Source organism: Lotus japonicus, chromosome 6 (assembly GCF_012489685.1).
Source record: "Lotus japonicus ecotype B-129 chromosome 6, LjGifu_v1.2".
Classification (NCBI taxonomy): domain Eukaryota; kingdom Viridiplantae; phylum Streptophyta; class Magnoliopsida; order Fabales; family Fabaceae; genus Lotus; species Lotus japonicus.
In genome coordinates, this window is record NC_080046.1 from 63,873,287 (window position 1) to 63,891,412 (window position 18,126).

At 33.0% G+C, this 18,126-nt stretch overlaps 1 protein-coding gene across 1 annotated transcript; it reads right to left on the bottom strand.

Moving 5' to 3' along the window:
• Positions 1–451: 451 nt before the first annotated feature.
• Positions 452–5,520, bottom strand: LOC130722686 (protein LIGHT-DEPENDENT SHORT HYPOCOTYLS 10-like). Its single transcript, XM_057573503.1, has 2 exons — positions 4,800–5,520; positions 452–779 (listed from the first exon to the last, which is right to left on the bottom strand). The coding sequence occupies exon 1, from the start codon at positions 5,346–5,348 to the stop codon at positions 4,812–4,814; it is 537 nt and encodes a 178-aa protein (XP_057429486.1). The 5' UTR covers positions 5,349–5,520; the 3' UTR covers positions 452–779; positions 4,800–4,811.
• Between the last annotated feature and the right edge of the window lie 12,606 nt (positions 5,521–18,126).

Consider the following 18,126-nt stretch of genomic DNA (forward strand, 5'->3'; position numbering starts at 1 on the left):
CAATGTTGCATGTTGTTATGGCTTTACACCAAAGGGAACTTATAGATTAGACTATCTTGAGTACAAAATGTGCTACAACAAAAGAAGACTTGCAAGATCTATATGCATGGCTTTTCTTTGTGGTTGCTTGGAGACCGTTTGTTTTAGATTGAACTCACTATGTTGGCATGTTATGAAACCGTTTAGAGAGCAGGAGAAACAAACATGCATTAGGAGCTGATAATTGTTTATTGTCAACGAATGACCACAAAGAAAACTTCTACGTCGCAACTCTTCTCGAGGCTTACACTCGGTTCCATTTGAAATATTTTCAGTATAGTGCTTCAAAATGAAGCCCACACTAACTTCTAGCTAAGATGGTCACGTCAAGTCACTCACTAGTTAATATTATTAATCTGGATGTCTTAAGCAAACGTTTGAAAATTGTAATCTCTTTTTTGACAGCTTGAAATAGCAACAGGAAAATTGAAGTTCTTGCATTATAGAAGGAAGATAGAAAGTAATAGAAAACTATAAAACTAGCCATTCTTACCGTTTGTATTTTGGCTGTGAGGTCTAACATGTGATGAGAACATAGAAGGTTGTACATATATTTAATACTTATACCAAACTAGATCCAAAAGGATAATTCTGACGCTCTGAACTACAATTAAAGTAGGAAATCATCAATATTTTCTGTGATAACTTTAAGGGGAACCAGTGCAGATGATATTCGACTAGCTAGCTCCTTCTCTTTGGCATATTAAAGCCCCCAATCCAAGTAAATCGTTGGTGCGGTCCTGAGCACAAAGAATATTCAACAAATCAGTTTGAGCAGCCACATAATCAGATGGAGAAGCCAATGAATATTAAAATTGGTTGCAATTAATGTTAGCATTTTCCAGTTGTTTTAGCCTTTGGATGTCTGCAAATATGCATTCCAGAAAACATGAGAAATTGCATATAACTTGACAGAATGCGTTTCAACTCATTCAACTGGACAAACCTCTTTAGGTATGACTAAAACTTGCATATTCTACGCAATTCAATATGGATAATCACAAAGAAATATAAATATGAAACTGAATATTCAGGCTTGGTCTCCTATAATGCTGATTGAAGGTTCCCTAGTCGCAATCAAAATTTGATGCCCAATGTAATCATGTTTTCAGTATCTCTTAACAAATAAATGTTAAGAGGGAAAGAATGCGTTTATTGTCTTTTTTTAAGCAAAAATGTAATCAAAATAGAGCACAAAGGGTGTTTCAAACCCAAATAGAAAGAGGGAATTAATGCGTAACAAACTAAACTATAATTTTGTGTGAAATTCTATGGTAGACTATGTTAAAAACTGGTTCACCCATAATGAACCATGTTTTAATAACTAAAATTATACATATCATTTACAATATACTCTTTACGTGCTAAAATTAATTTGAAGGAAGCCTTTTAACTAGTGAATTATTTTTATCGCAGACATGTTTTTTATAAAAAAAAATTGTGAATAAAAAGCTTAAAATTGGCTACTACAAGTGTATAAAAAGCTTCTCCAAATCTCAAGTGTAGAATTAATCCTTTTCATTGATCCTTCAATTGGAGCAAGCATCATGCAATTAGGAACATTTTTTTGTATATGACTCATAAGCATGTTTACAACCAGATTAGACAGGTAAGGACTCAAATACGAGCCTTGATGTAAACATATCTTTACAGGGAAATCATTGGCAGTCACACCCTCGGAAGTACTCACACTTGTAGTCTCCCCCTCATACATATCTTGTATAACAAAATCCATATACACCTCATTTTCTCTTCAATCTTATTTCACATATTTTTCTTCCTATCTTTTTTTATATTTTCTTATCACATCACAAATAACTCATTTCTCTCTCATTTGTACCTTATCTCATAAGGTGGAAGTGGAGAAGTGGTGTATACACAACATTATTCAACATTATTCAGCAAAAATATAAGCCAAGCGAACACTTTTATTTTTCACCACCTTCCACAACACTTCCATTGGCACACAATCATATGTTTTTTTTAAGTCAATAAAAACCATATGCAATATTATCTTTAAATTTCACTTCGATATATACCTTTCCATTAGCCTTCACAAAAGGTAGATGGCATCTGTAGTAGACCTTTAGCATGAAACCAAACTAATCTATACTATCCTAGTCTCTTCTCATAATCTATGTTCAATAATCTCTATATGTAGGGTAGTTTTGAATGTCTTCCTTATGTTTATATATACGAACCAAAGTACTTCTCCTCCACGCATATGACAATTATTTAGATCTCAAAATCTTATTGAATAACCTAGTAAGGAAATTAATACATGATCTCCTAACCATTTCTAAACTTCAAGGGGAATTTCATCAAAGCCTTTTTCTACGATAATAAGTCAGATTTTGCTCACTATTTAATTAAAACCTTTTTTTTTCTTCTTCAACAGTACCGTCACCATTGCTTCTACGTACCACAAAATCCAACACCTATAAAAATTAAAGACCTTTACTCATTTCCTGAAACTGTGCTGTCAAACCATTTACTGCATGCTTCCTTATCTGAACTCATGATTTAATTTGTTGTAAGTGTTAGAAAATAGAAAATAGATTGAGTTGTGAACTTAGCCGTGTGGCTTTCATACATTATATAGAGCAAGTACACATGGTGGTGGAGATGGATTAGTGATTCTCCACACACTCAATTGCAATGCTTTGATCTCATATATATAGGCAGTGTTCTACCGACATAGACATGTCGGTTTACATTTTTTTATTTTTGGTTGTTTCTAGTTGTTTAAACAACATTCTAGACTAGGTAGCAATCTAGATTTCTCTAGAAAATTGCAGCACTTTCCAACACTCCTCCTTGATGCAATTTTCTTGTGACTCCAAACATAGCTTGTAGCTCTTCAAATCTTGCTATGGGCAATGTCTCTATGAATATATCTGCTAGCCGATCTTCAGCTTTGCAATAGTTGAGCTTGATCTCTTTAGTTGTCTTTGCTTCCACCGTTGATGGTGCAATTTTAGCTAGCTTCAGTTTTGAACCATTCGTCTTGCCTCCAACCCATTGATGTGAGACTTGTTGTCGGCTATTTCATCACTCTAATCAAATCCAACTAGAGTCATTTTGTTGGACTTGGATTGCCTGGGCGTGTACTCAAGCGGAACCTCAGAGGCCGTCGTCATTGTCAGGCGTGTGCTCCTTCTAGATGAACTTGAGTCTCAGAGGCCCTTAGCTATTTTTTTAGATAATAGATTTCACCAACAATAGAGATGGTGATAGATGAAGATCGAGTGATATTATATAGACATAGCTTAAAAAAAGTATAGAGGTGGGTTAAGAGTGCAAGGGTAGTTTTTAAAATAATAGATGAGTAGTATCACTACGCCCAATGTATGACCGAACGCAGCTCTGATACCACTGTTAGAAAATAGAAAATAGAAAATAGATAGAGTTGTGAACTTAGCCGTGTGGCTTTCATACATTATATAGAGCAAGTACACATGGTGGTGGAGATGGATTAGTGATTCTCCACACACTCAATTGCAATGCTTTGATCCCATATATATAGGCAGTGTTCTACCGACATAGACATGTCGGTTTACATTTTTTTACTTTTGGTTGTTTCTAGTTGTTTAAACAACATTCTAGACTAGGTAGCAATCTAGATTTCTCTAGAAAATTGCAGCACTCTCTAACAGTAAGATAATGGGAGAATGAGTGCTCAATTGTATTATATAAGGAAATAAAACTTTCAGGATTGGCAACATAATGGAAAGAAAATCAACTCACAGCACAGGGATATGCCAGAGAGCTTTTGGAGGAAAACAAGGACATATGGCATGAAGAGATGAATGGCATACGTAATTGGCAGAAGAATACTAGAGAAGGAGACTATAAGAGAAAGGGACCAAGATATAGTCATATACCATCTTTGTGGATGGCTTGCATAAGAGCATGATTCAACCAACACTAGAAGAGATTTTCTCTAACAATGCTGGGACAGTTATTGATAGATGTTTGCGTACCATCACTGAGCTCGGAATACATGTGTATAGATGTTTGCGTACCAACACTAGAAGACACAATTTTGTTTTTGTCAAAATTTTATAGTGCAGATGAGATCGATGTAAGAGAAAGAAAGGTAAAGTTGTTAATGATGAATACATGTGTATGTTCATTTAGAAGTAAATGATAGAATTCAAAATACATTTTAGCTAGGTTCTACGTCAATTTGTATGTAGCATGCAGCATAGGACATATCATTCTGACATGGCCATGGGGAGCAAACGAAATCTTTCATGATCAGAAATAGGCCCAAAATCAGAATATAAAGTAGGCACCTGAGACTTATTTAATTAGGAAACTTAAATTAAATAAAACAGTGCTTTGCTTTGAATGATAGGAGAGAGAAAGAGTATAGCGAGAGAGAAGGTTTCCTTTCTACTCTAACTAGTATTCTTAAGGTCCTTTTAGTTTTTACCCAGTAAAGTAAATTATTCTCCAAAGCCAACAATTTCTCAATCGACAACTGGAAATTTAGGGTTTGTATATCTACTTCTAGGGTTTTGTATACCCCTCTAACAATTTAATTTCTTACTCTCTAAAGAGTCATAGAAATTCAGGCTTCAAATTTCCAAATTATATTAAGACTATAGATATAGAGATGGATATGTGTGACCTTGTTAATATATAACTTTATTAATCAATTAGTTTCATTTTAATTAAATTCAAGCAAAACATAGAGAACAACTTATAATTTGAAAGAAATTTAAGTCATATACATAATTATATGAAAAACTTACCATTTATCCATCTCAAGAAGCCAATTGCTTGAAGGACTTTGAGGGTTGAACTTGATCATGACTCCCCGTTATTAGGCTCCTCTTCTTCTTCTTTTTCTTTGTGTATGGGATCCCTCTAGCCTTTGCCTGACCCTCCTTGACTTCACGCAAGTACACACGAATAGCTCCGCTTCCAAAGGGATTAGTCTCCGGTGAGCCGCCGTGCTCTTCATAGGCGGCTCTAAGCCTTCCGATGAGCGCGTCAAGGCTCCCCCAAGCCTGCCTGAGAGGGCAGGTGCAGGGCGCCGGCGGGTCAGGTTGGCCGAAGAAGATGCAGCCGTGCAAGTGGACCTTGGTCTTCCCGAACTGGTCGAGGTACCGAAGGAAGTCCAGCACGTGGTTGAAGTTGCACTGAGACACTGAAATTGGCGGTGTCAGGTTCTTCAAGTACTGGCCAAAGGTGTTCCAGTCTCGCCGTTTTTGTGATTCATAGCGGCTCAAAGGAGCCGCAGATGGTCGTGAAGACGACGATGAAGCTTGAGTGGAATCGTTTTGCATTTCAGCAGACATGGTGGACTGGATGGTGTGAGGGTGTGGAATTTATGAGGTAAATGGCTGGAAATAGCAGGTGATCGATGAAAGAGTGAATAATATTGTGTTAGTGGTGCAGTGGAGAAAGATCATGAAAATCACATCTTAATTTGGGGTCTTTTGAAAGGACATGTCATGGGCCCTATATGCAGGTGTTTTTGTTCCCCCTTTTCCCCCTTCTCTTCTATTTGTACGTACGTATTTCAATTGAATTGTGCTATGGTTTATTCACATTTTATTTTAGCTCTCATTTCATTTTTCTTTATCTTTCTTTCTTCATTTTTTATGACATTGATTATATATCATGTTATTCATTTTTCTCAAATATTGCATTCCACCCCATTTTTTTGTTATCTGCTTGAGAAAAGTGGCAATTAGACTATTGATTCATTCATATTTTACTTTTTTTTTTCTTATTTCATTTCTATTAATTTACTATTTATATTTATTTCTTCTATTTATATCACATCATTTATTATTATCTCTAATTTTTCTTTTGTTTTTACCATATCTCACAAGATTTAGATCTAAATCTATTTAGTGTTTAGTGTGTAAGCGAAACATTATTCTTAGAATTAGGCTGTCTCATCGTCCGTGACTTTGCTTATAGTCCAAGTCTGACTTGATGTACAATATATATATTCCAATATCAACTTAATCCATAATGATCAAATTTTGTGATCCTCATGGAGAATAATTGTTAATTTTTTTAGCATGACTCTTGTAGATTTTGTTTTTTCCTAATTTCCTAACTATATATATTAAATGTTATGGGGAAGTATTTGATTGGACGAGTCTGACCAAATCACTCAGGTTCAAATTTAGAGAGGTGGAGAACGTTGAAGATACAATGGTTCTTGGTGCTCCGCTATTGCTCATCTATCATCTCGATGCACCATCGGTGAAATCTGCTTTGACACTCAAGTTAGAACGTGGGTGAGAAGTGAGAGAGATGACATGAAGTGTGTGTGTCTGGTATACTTACTCTTCTTTTTTTTATAAGGTTCAGCTTGCATGGTACAAGGATTGAGTTGGCGGGAAATTCGGGAGCCCGTTAAATTGTTGATACATGGAACTTGGTGTCGGTGAGCCAACGGTGCGTAGGGGCTTTGCGCGTGAGGACCTCCCGGAGCAGTGCGCATCTTCTCCTTAGACAGAGTGTCGTTGACCTTGGGAGAAAAGAGTGTCTCAATGCTAAAAGTGTTAAAATATATAAATGGGTACCAGTCGGCGGTGAGATGGACATATAATTGTGGTGGTCGGGTGGTTAGTGGCTAACCATGGACCTAGATAACTATGTTTGGTAAGAGTAATGATATATACACACCTCATTTTTAAAACACTTCATTTCCACCTCCTTTTGTTTCTATCTCTCTCCTCTTACCATCTATCACATCTCATACTTTCTCTCCCTTACTTTTTCTTTTCTTCCTATCTCTCTCATCATTCCACCTCACACACCTCAAAAGAGAGGTGTGTGAGTAACATTACTCGTTTGGTAAGGATCTCTTATGGTGGATGGATGACTGAAGAATGACCACATGCCTCATATAACCGTCTAGTTGGGTATACTCAATGGTCGTTATGTGGTGGTCGGATAACTAGTGACTATAACTATGCACCTAGATAACTATGTTTGTTCGGGTTTGTCATGCGGTGAGCGGTGATTGACCATGCACTTATATAAAATGTCTTGCCGCGCATACTCGGCTATCGTCATGTGGTAGTTGGATATCCAATGACTGGTCTTGCACCTGAATAACTATATTCGAGGCCATACTCGACAATTGACAACTGATCAATAGTTGAGAAGTAATAGGTTCCGGTCGCTTTTTTTTTGGGTTGAACCAATATGTATATGCTAGGATTGTCATGTTAGAGCTAAGTATTACCACTATGTGGGAAAATGATCTCTACCACGTATTTAAAGTAGTTGCATCAACAAGGATTCGAACACGGGGCCTTGTTGTTCCATTTCTTTTTTGTCTTTAATTAACGAGTAAAATACACTCCCCTCCCTTCAGGTTTGCCAAAATGACACTCAGTCTCATTCTTAACCAAAATCTACACTCCACCCCACTCAATCTAACAAGTTAACTACATGTTAAAAGATGCTAACAGAATATTCTCTTTAATTCCAAACTAATAAATTTAAATATTTAAATAATAATAAAATTAAAAAATTCCGTTTATTACTTTTTATTTCAAGAAGTTTAAGATATTTACAATTAAATATTTTCACAATGTTGTATAGGAATATCAATAACATTTAAGTTTACAAATATAAATTTAGACTAAACAAATACTTCTATTTTTCTTTTAACTTATTTTCATGATTAATTGTACTAACAAAATTTCATGATTAATTAGATGATATTTATTCCACTGAAAAGCCCAAAAACAAATTTATGATTGTTCTAGTCACCTTCTCAATTAGTATATTATTAGCTTCATAGATTGGTTGCACTTGCAACATGCAATATTATCTTAGCAAATAAAATGCGAAATGCAACAAATAACAGATGATTATTACGTGAGGTGCTTGGTCTACTAGAATAACTGAATGAGGTATAGTTTCATATCTCAAAAAAATGGATTTAAATTCTTAGTAATCTCAATCACATGATGTTGTATGTCCTCCAATGATAGCTCAAGTGGTAAGAGCTTGGGGATATATGAGTTGGGTATGGGCAGTTGCAATTTATCTTTTCAATCTACAAATATAAAATTAAAATATAATTCATATATCTTGAAATTATATAATCCAAGATGAATTTTATGAAGAAAAAAATCATATAATATCATAAATTATATTGTGAGAATATTTGTAGCTTTCGTCAAAATATAATACAGTAAATAGTTTAAAATAGATTATTATAAAAATATTAATCGTAAATTTCTTAAACTTTTTTAAATAAAAATAATAATAATTTTTTTTTTATTAATTAGTTTGGAATTAAAGAGAATATTCCGTGAGCATCTTTTAAGATGTAGTTAACTTGGTAGAGTAGGTGGGGTGGAGTGTAGATTTTAATTAAGAATGAGGCTGAGTGTCATATTGGCAAACCTCAAGGGAGGGGAGTGTATTTTACTCTTAATTAACATGCATAAGATCATTCAAAAAACTGTGACCGTTTGCCCCAACTAATGAGTGTATGGGAACCTATGAAACTAGTACTCCTTTAAAATTATTAATCATGAACATTGTTCCAAAGAAAAAAGAAAACATTGTGAGTATTAGTTTTCCGTCTTTTAGGCACTTTCTAAAGTTTCAATGTATGAGTATATTAAAATGTGTGAAGCGAAAGGAATACCTTTGAGTCTTGTTCGCGAATTTTCAGCTCTATATTTCAGGTTTGAGAGTACAATGCCTATGCATGAAATGACTCGTCGTATTCTCATACCTGAGATTGTCATTCAAGCAACCTTTTGATACAAAAGTGATATAAATTACAATTCCCTTGGCGCTGAAAGGTTATAATCTGTGCTGCAAAGCATTCAAAAGATGGAGGAATCAATTTAGCACTTTAAATCTCTGATTATACAATTGAAGATAACAGATACAAAGTGATTTGAAACATATATAGTTAACTCATTGAAATCAAAAACAGAAAATTTCCATTTAAGACAAAAAGAAACACTTTCAGATTGAAGGTGGGGAAAAGAAAATCCAACTACATGTGTATATATTTTCATGTAAAAGAGTAAAGGGGGTACGAGACACACTGAAAAGATATAAGAGAGTATCTTTGTGTGTGGTCCATTCTCGTACTGGCTGCTGATTTAATTTGGCCTTTTATATGATGAGCTTATTTGCATCCATAGAATAAAAGTACTTTGCAATGAATAAAGGAAACCAAAATTGGAAAAGTTTTTTCTGCAAAATGAGTTTGAATTTGGAATTCCTGAATTTAAAACCAACAACCTCTGTTTACCAATTACAAGTTTTAAATTATTACGAGATGTGATGGGATAGCCACATTATCTCATGCATATCCTGCAATAAGAATTATAAGAACTATCTCATCCGGAACAATTATTATGTAAACCATACCATTTGATCAAAAGTTGCAAATACATCGATCAATGTTTCATTCAGTAAAGGCTACACTAACATTTCAAGTGCATATGTCATGTAAATTCCATTCCAATATGCATTCATAGAAGGATGAAGCCAGATGATAGTCAAGATGTGCTTGAAAGCAATGTAAACCAATATTAATTGGAAACTAACTTTAATCATCTATCTTTAGATGATCTGGCCGATCAGCTATATATGCTACTTTGAATAATATATTTAACAGCAATTTAATTAGTAATTAGTGATAATTGTCTAGTCATTCAAATGGAAAAAGCAAGGTTTGCTTATGCGAGATGCACTGAATGTAATATATCAGCTGCTTTTTCATTTGAAAATCTTAAAAACATGGTTGACGCTGTTGATATTTAACCCTCAATCTCTATCAAAAGAGAAAGAGTAGCATAAACACGTGAACTGGCCCCCACTCTGTTCTCATTTGTCTCTCATTAATCGCTGAACTTTCAGGCGTAGTAGGACCCCTAGCTATATGCTAGAGTACTCTTATATTCCTCCCTGTAAGATGGCAACTTTCCAATAACAATAATTCTCTTTGTTGAAGCAATAATAATATATAATTATATACACCTCATTATCTAAACACTTCATTTCAACATATTTTTATTTTTATCCCTCTCCTTTTATAATTTATCATATCTCATACTTTCTCTCTCTTACTTTTTCTTTTCTTCTTATTTCTCTTTTTATTCCACATATTTCCACGTTTAAGTTACATTATTCATTTGTTGATATTCTAATTCATAGAATTCTTATGATGTTAATTTTAGAGAATTGTAATTAAACGAAATATCATAAGGAGTTAAGGACAACTCCAAGGTATTGAAATTTTAATTTCTTAGATAAATGGTTGAGAAGTCTCATATTTTTTATTAAAAAAAATATGATTAAAATAGTTTTAATACATGATAGGACAATCCTCATATCAAAGCCATCTTTTGGGTAGAGTTAATGCCTAATTGAAATTCTAAATTGATGAAATCCATTAACGGATAGGGGCAAAAAAGGAACAAGATTGAGGTCGAGGTGTAAAATTTCAACTTCTGTCTTGTATATTCTCTCTATTTTTCATGTCTAAGTTGAGTAGGAAAACAAAAAGCTCATTTGACTGAATTCCACTGATTATTGTCAATAACTATCTGCATTGTATTGCACTATGATTCATTTACAACCTATTTTTATATTTATTTCTCTCTTCTTATTCAATTATATCAACCATTACATTTCTTATTCTCTCTATTTTCTCCTTATCTCCCTCTTCTTTCCACTTCATTTCTCTGCTCTCTTTTTTTGTCAACATTTCTCTGCGTTAATGGAGGTGCGAATGAAACTTTATTCACCTGCGTAGAAGAAAGTTCTAAAAACGAGAAAATATAAAAGAACAAAGCTCTTTTTTTTTGTCGAAACAAAGCTGGTTCTGAAAAATCAGAAAAGTCTATATGAAATGGGCCCACTTCAAATGAACCAGGAAGAAAGGGAGTCGAATACCTGGTCCAATCCAGTTATATTTTTGGGCTAGACACTTCAACTACGCCTTTCAGGCCCAGGAGAACCCATCAGAAACCCAACTGGCTTAATGACTTAGTTTTCCAATTTGTATGTGTTTAGAGCAGTTTAATGGGCGTAGGATGGGCCTAGTGCCTCTTTATTGTATGTGGCTTTGTGTCTTATATCAATACAAATCCATTGAACAAAAAAAAAAGTTTATTCATATTTAGTTTAATTGCGGAATTTCCTTCTTCTATAATATTTTATGGGTGAAGATCATGCCACTTGCTGGTCCAGGAAGAAAATATTATCAATAAAATGTGCTGAAGTCAGTTGAAAATGATATCCAAAAAATGAGCCTGCTCACCTTCTCTTATTTTGCTTATAGATTTGAATTTTCTTTGCCTGAAGTCCTTAATTTTGAATTGAAGGATAACTTCATCCTACCAAACACTTGTAATATGAAAATTTAATGTCCCTGTCTATTTGTTCATCTGGTTAGTTTCGACCTTGGAGAAATTGTTAACTTAAAAAATGTTTGTTCAGTGTTAAGGAAATTAGATTCTTATAAGAATGGATGAAAACATAAAGCTTAAAACCTATAAAGACATTTGTTATGTGAGATATATAACCGTTTCTCAAACAAATATGATATTTATAAGAAAATTAAGGTGGGAAATGGAATAGATTATTTTAATTGTGTAATTTTTTTCAATTTGAAGATGATGGGTCGCCATTCTCACTGATCTCTCACACATTAGTTGTCGGTAACTATAGTACATACTAGCTAGTAGTTAACACATGTGAGATTAATAATTATCTTTTCTGATGACCTTGTTGAGACGCTGTCAACTTGTCGTTGGATGAATAATATTATAAGAGGTCGCAAAAATTGAGTATGATAAAGGAGAAAAATGATGATGCACCGACGGTGTAAAGTTTTTTTACACCGTCAACCAATCAGATTTTAAGGATGTGACACGTTAATTAATGAAATTAAATAAAAAGAAAGATTTTCTCACATCCTTAAAATCTGATTGGTTGACGGTGTAAAAAAACTTTACACCGTCAGTGCATAGAAATTAAACTCATGATAAAGATCCTAAAATAATCAAATACAATGAAGCACCGAAGATAATAAAAATGCAATGCCCTCGATATTCTCCAACAAACATGTGCCATAATCAACTGTATTGTTAGATATGGATGTTATTTAATTTCTTGCCAATGTACGACCATATACAATGGTTCAACAAAAAATGTTTTATTTACCCCTTTTCTACCCCATTTTTTCTCTTCCTAACACTCCACATCATCTTCTCTCTCCAATTCAACAAACTCTCAACAATTACCCACTCCAATGGTTTTACTTAACTCTCAACACCCTACCCCACCACTCACCACTCACCCTACCCCACCACTTTTTTATTTCACATTTTTATTTAATTTTATATTTTTGTTTTTATAATTACATAAAATTACAATTATCGATTTAAATTAAATTAAAACAATAAACACTTAACAATTTTTTTTTTAAATATAGACTATAATTTTGGGTGTTGAAACGGTGATTGTTGGGATCCATTTCAATACAAATGTTAATAGATAGATAAATAAGATGGTGAGAGAGATAATAAGATAATGAAAAAACTTGGTTTTTTTTTGTGTCCAAATCAAACGAATCAAGTCTCTATTTATAGAGAAAAAAAAATCATGAATTTTGGTAAAAAAAATTTTTCCATAAATTTTTTTTTTTGATGAAATAATTGAGTTCAAAAGATAAGGGAAAACGAAATCCGGAGAAACGAATCAGAGGCAGACACGTGGCAGGGGAGGAGAAAAAGTCGTTTCTCTCTCCTAAGACAAGGCGCGTCACGTGGCATCCTTCTCTCCTCTCAACTTTGTTGAATTCCTTCAACATTTCAGTCATTCCTCTCTCCTCTCAACAATCCTCAACAACAATTATACCTATTCAACAATCCTCAACACTCCTCAACATCAATTAATCACTACCATTGTATATGGTCTACTAAAAAGATATCGATGTTATTAGTAGGTTTGCCTAGTTATCGTAATGAACAACCGAGAAACATGAAATTATTAGAAAAGAAATTCATGGATGAGTTGCGAATGTTGGATATCAACATAAGGAACCTTCTCACACAGGGCCACGAAGAATTAATTAATTGGAATATCAGAAGAGTGAGTTTCCCACGAACAAACCTAAAAGGTAAAATAAAACCATCCTACAACGTATTTATACTACCTCCGTTTTTTATTAACGGTCTACTTTAAAAAAAAAATTTGTTTATATATATATAACTCGTGCGCTGCATGGAATTTTATGTTAGAATTTTATAATAAATAAGTTAGTTTTCATATATATGTAATTTTAAAATTATAAATAAGTCAATCGTGTAATAATATATGAAGAGAAAAATAGAATAAATAAGTGAAATTGCGTTGTATACATCAAATATTTTTTAAAACTTCCTTAAACACTACATTTACAGTACTGGTTTGTTGTTTGCCCGACTCATCCAGTATACAAAGTTTAAGATCATGTCTTGAGGTACTCTAGATAGCTAGAGCTGCATATAAATGACAATGAGTGAAGACAGACCTTGGAAGGAAGAGTCCAACTGAAGATAGTGTTTGTCCTTGACTTTTGTTTATGGTCATCGGAAAACATACTGCAATTTGTCATTAGCATTGTTCCCATGATAACAGTTGCACCAATAAAACGTCCACCGAGTTCATCCACAATTAACCCGGTTCCATTGCATAAACTTTTTGCTTGGTTTATATTTTTCAAAAGCATGATTGGAGTACCAACTTTCAATAATAGTTTGTGGTTAAGCATTCCTGGCATTTTAGTGCCGTTCAAAAATTCTGTGGTAAACCACTCACCTCGGATTTCAGAATCCTCATCAGATCGCAAGGCAGAGTCGGAACTCAGATATTCATGTTCTGGTGCAATTATCATGTCAAACATGTAAGTGTTTATCATTTCAACAACCTCCAATGTACGGGTCAGTATTTCTCTATCTTGAAAGAATTGCGGGTCTTTCATTTTGTGTGAAAGTTCATGATATGTATATTTAATCAATTTCATTAATGGGTCAGGAATAATTGGGATGAGCAGATCTGGCAGGATTTGAACATCATACTCTCCTGCTCTAGAATCAAGATGATCACCAATTTCAATTTTAAGAATCCAATATGCAAACTTTTTGATTTCTTTTGCTTCATCAGTCGTTTCAGTTGCGGTTAGCCGCATGTTCTTAGACAATTTCATAACTTTGCAATGCTTCCACAATTATGAAGAATTTACAGTAGTTTCCTCTAGTTATTACAGGTAGTATTTGTCTAAAATCACATCCAGGTATTACTACTTTTCCTCCAAAAGGTTTATGTACGTTCTCTTCATTTTTCAACCTCATTAAACTTCGGAGTGTAACGTCTATAGCTTCAAAACAAAAACAAAAAATTCAACATTAGAGCTTCATCTCATATAATAAAGCTTATTTCAAGCAGAAATTTTGCTCGTAGACTTTTCTTGCTTTATATTACACGTTGAGGTCTTTGTAGCATCTAATTGAATGTAAATTTTAGAATGAGTCTGCCTCTAAGAAAGAGTAATGATGTTATGCCACTGGAAGCAACATTAATCACAATTAGACATCTAGATCTAAGTACACGCGGATAAAGTGTTTCCGACAAAAGTCTTTCGGTTCCACCGTAGCTATATAAAAATTAGAAGCATGTTGACTTTGACAACACAGATGTGACAACCCTCTCATTTCTTGCGGACTCAACTTTACCACTCATTGACGTAAAAGAAAATGCATTGTTGTATGTTCTTATTTTTTTCTTTGAAGTGTTTAGACCTAGGATCGACTTCAGTCATCAGATTAAACAATAAATCAGGTGGTCTTTGCAAGAAATGTAATTGCACTTTTCCTTTTAAGCAGTATAATGAAAACTCCGTATTTGGAGTATTTTTAGATTTCTCACTACTTTCTCCCCGTGAAAGATGTATCTTTGTAATTTGTATAACCAAGATAGTAGATTATATGTTACATAATAAACTTTTAAGATGAAGTTTTAATGTAGAGGTGGTGAAATTTTTAAAATTTATTTTTCTATTAACTTTTACGTAAAACTATTTTCAAGTAACTAATACGTTCTTCCCTAGGAACTTCTAAATTTGAAATTTAAGAATAAGTAAAGGGAAAAATGTAAACTGCTACTATGAGGTTTGGCTCCTGTGCAACTTATACCCTAACTTTTTAAAAGGTGCATATATCTCCCCAAACTTACAAAACTGTGCAAAACAACCCTTATGTTGACTTTTCTTTTAAGTTTTAATATTCTTTATCACTTTACATGTTTTCCCCCTTAGAGGCAGTGGTTTGATGGTCTCTTTTTGGTTGGTATAGGGGGTTAGTTGCACTGACCTTTCCCTCATTGGTCTTTTGGTAAGGTTGCTTTGGTGGAAAGGGTCAGGTCGTTTTCTTTTTTATGGCTAGTTGTATAGTTTGGTCTTGGGGCTTGTTTGAGCGCTTTTGTTGCGTTGGCTTTATTTGTCTGTTGTGTCCCCTCTTTTTTATGTTGGTTTGTGTTTCCTTGACTATAGTATTTTATATATCATTTTGCTCTCGGAAAAAAACTTAAAAGGAAAATCAACAGAAGGGTTAGTTTGCACATTTTAGTAAGTTTAGGGAGATAAATACACCTTTAAAAAGGTTAAGGTCTAAATCACATGGGAACCAAACCTTAGGGTCGTAATTTTCATTTTTCCCATAAATAAATAAAGATTATATATGTATTTTTCTATTTAACATGAAAATGTTTTAATGTATGTTCCATCCCTTGAGAGCTTTTAATCCTGTAATTTTTATTAAAACAATCTTGTAATTTAAACATGATTCAATAAACTATATGTATTATATATATTTACTCCTCAAACTAATATGAATTATGAAAAACCACTAAAATTATTTTAAATTTTTTTCTTATTAATTTTAACATAAAATTTTCACATAAAATATTTCTCCCGTGAGAAATCTTTACCTTCAAATTCATGGAGAACATATTTCACTACCAAATTATTAAAGTCTATAGTCATTTTATGTATACTTTATCTAACTAAAACAATAAATAAAAAGAGACCGTTACATTTCAAAAATGGGGATAATTTTCTCCTAAAATTTAGGTAAGCGTATAAAAATTCATAAAGCATAAAGCTGACTTCTTAAATTAAGGATTTGAGGCACATATACAAATTCATAAACCATAAATTCACTATATTTGAATCAAGCATTTTAATTGTCTCATTGTTAACATATTGACAATACAATATTCACCAAAAGCACTCATAATACAGCTTTCGATGGTGGTGGGAGACTTGGGTGAAGGGTGCACCAATTGAACCTTTTAACAGAGCTAAGTGAACAACAAATTGTATTCGATTCAAGTAGAATCAGAAATCATGGAGGACACAAAAGTATAGTTGCAATGGTTGATTAATAAGAGTGAAGAACGAAATACGAAAACTACTATATTATTGGTTCTTCTTCTTAATTATCTTGCCATTATACACACAATATAAAAGAAATATTAGAACTCTAAATTACTCAGGGATGAAAACACTAAGCCCAAAAGGAAAAGAATGCATTAATTAGGGATGCTTTCATATGCACATTCCGAAGTATGAATTTGTCATCCCTGAAATATGCAAGCATAGAGCGATAACAATGAGGTTGTTTTTTTTTTTTTACATAAAACTTCTAGAAATCACAAAGAAAAAAATTGAAGAGTATGTCATGATCATGACTCATTCTTGTTAGTTCCAGGCTTCAAGCTGGTGGAATTACCTCCTCAAGAGCTCAAAGTGTTTCTGCTTCAAGACTTGTTAGGAGTGATGTAGTTTTCTTTTATGCTTTAGTAATTTTTTGATGTATAAAAAAAATTGGAGTCCATAAATTGAACAAAACAAATTGGCCAGCAAATGAGAAGAGTAATCTACGATGAATAAAAAAATAGAGAGAACAACTTGGATGAAAATAACATGCATGACCAAAATAAGAAAATCCAATAATATAGAGTAAACCTTACCATTAAATGGAGGGCTTGAACGAAGATGACATTAAATAGTACAATAGCTCATCCTTGTGTAAACATATATTTAAGAACAATATATCATAATTTCATATAAGCATAACATGAATTCGCATACAAATAAAATTAACAGACAAGCAAATCAGAAATAGAAAACCCAAAGACAATAGAAATAGAGGATTGAAAGAAGATGGATTTAAATGTAAAGAGTTAGGATTTATTTCTAGAAGACTGAAGACCTCTTTGGAAAATGACTAATGAAACATGCGATCTAACCTTAGGTAGAATAATTTTGTCAAGTGTCAATCCTCATATTTATGCTTGGAGGATGAGAAGCGGATACTTGAATGTTGCACGACTATAATAGCAAAGAAGGATTCTAATTATTTTCACCACCGGTGAGAACGAAAATCGAAACTCCAATTTATGAAGGGGAAACCGTGTAGCTCCAATGAGATGAGTTGTTCTAAAAATCTTAATCTAGATACATTGAATTTCCCAACAATATTTAATCATTCAGTTTCAAAAAAAAAAAATGCTCCTCCTTTGGAGATGCAAAATGATATTTTTTATTCATCCATATTTTTAAAATTTGACGTTTAAAAGTAGTTGTTTTCTAAAAACTCTCCTTTAATTCCGCAATTTTTTTTACGTAATGAAAATAACTAAAATTTGAAATAATGCTGAAAATCTTTTAGGTTGCAATATGGTTGATTCTTTAGGTTGCAATATATGGTTCCAACCAATGTGCTTGATTTTTTAATTTTGAGATTTAGATATAGATGTTTTTAACGAAATTAAAAAAAGCTCCTCCTATGAAAATATTTTTTTGTTTTTCTATAGCATACAATCTTGAAATCATACTAACTAACGTAAATTTTAATTTTCAAAATCTAAAAGATAAAACCATGTGCTCAATTAATTGAATCTTTTTGATTTAATCATTTAATTGTTTTCATTTCCTAATTTGTTTTTTTATATTTTTTTGTATTTATTGTGTCATTAATATGGACCAATGAAAAATCATCAATATGGACCAATTAAAAACTT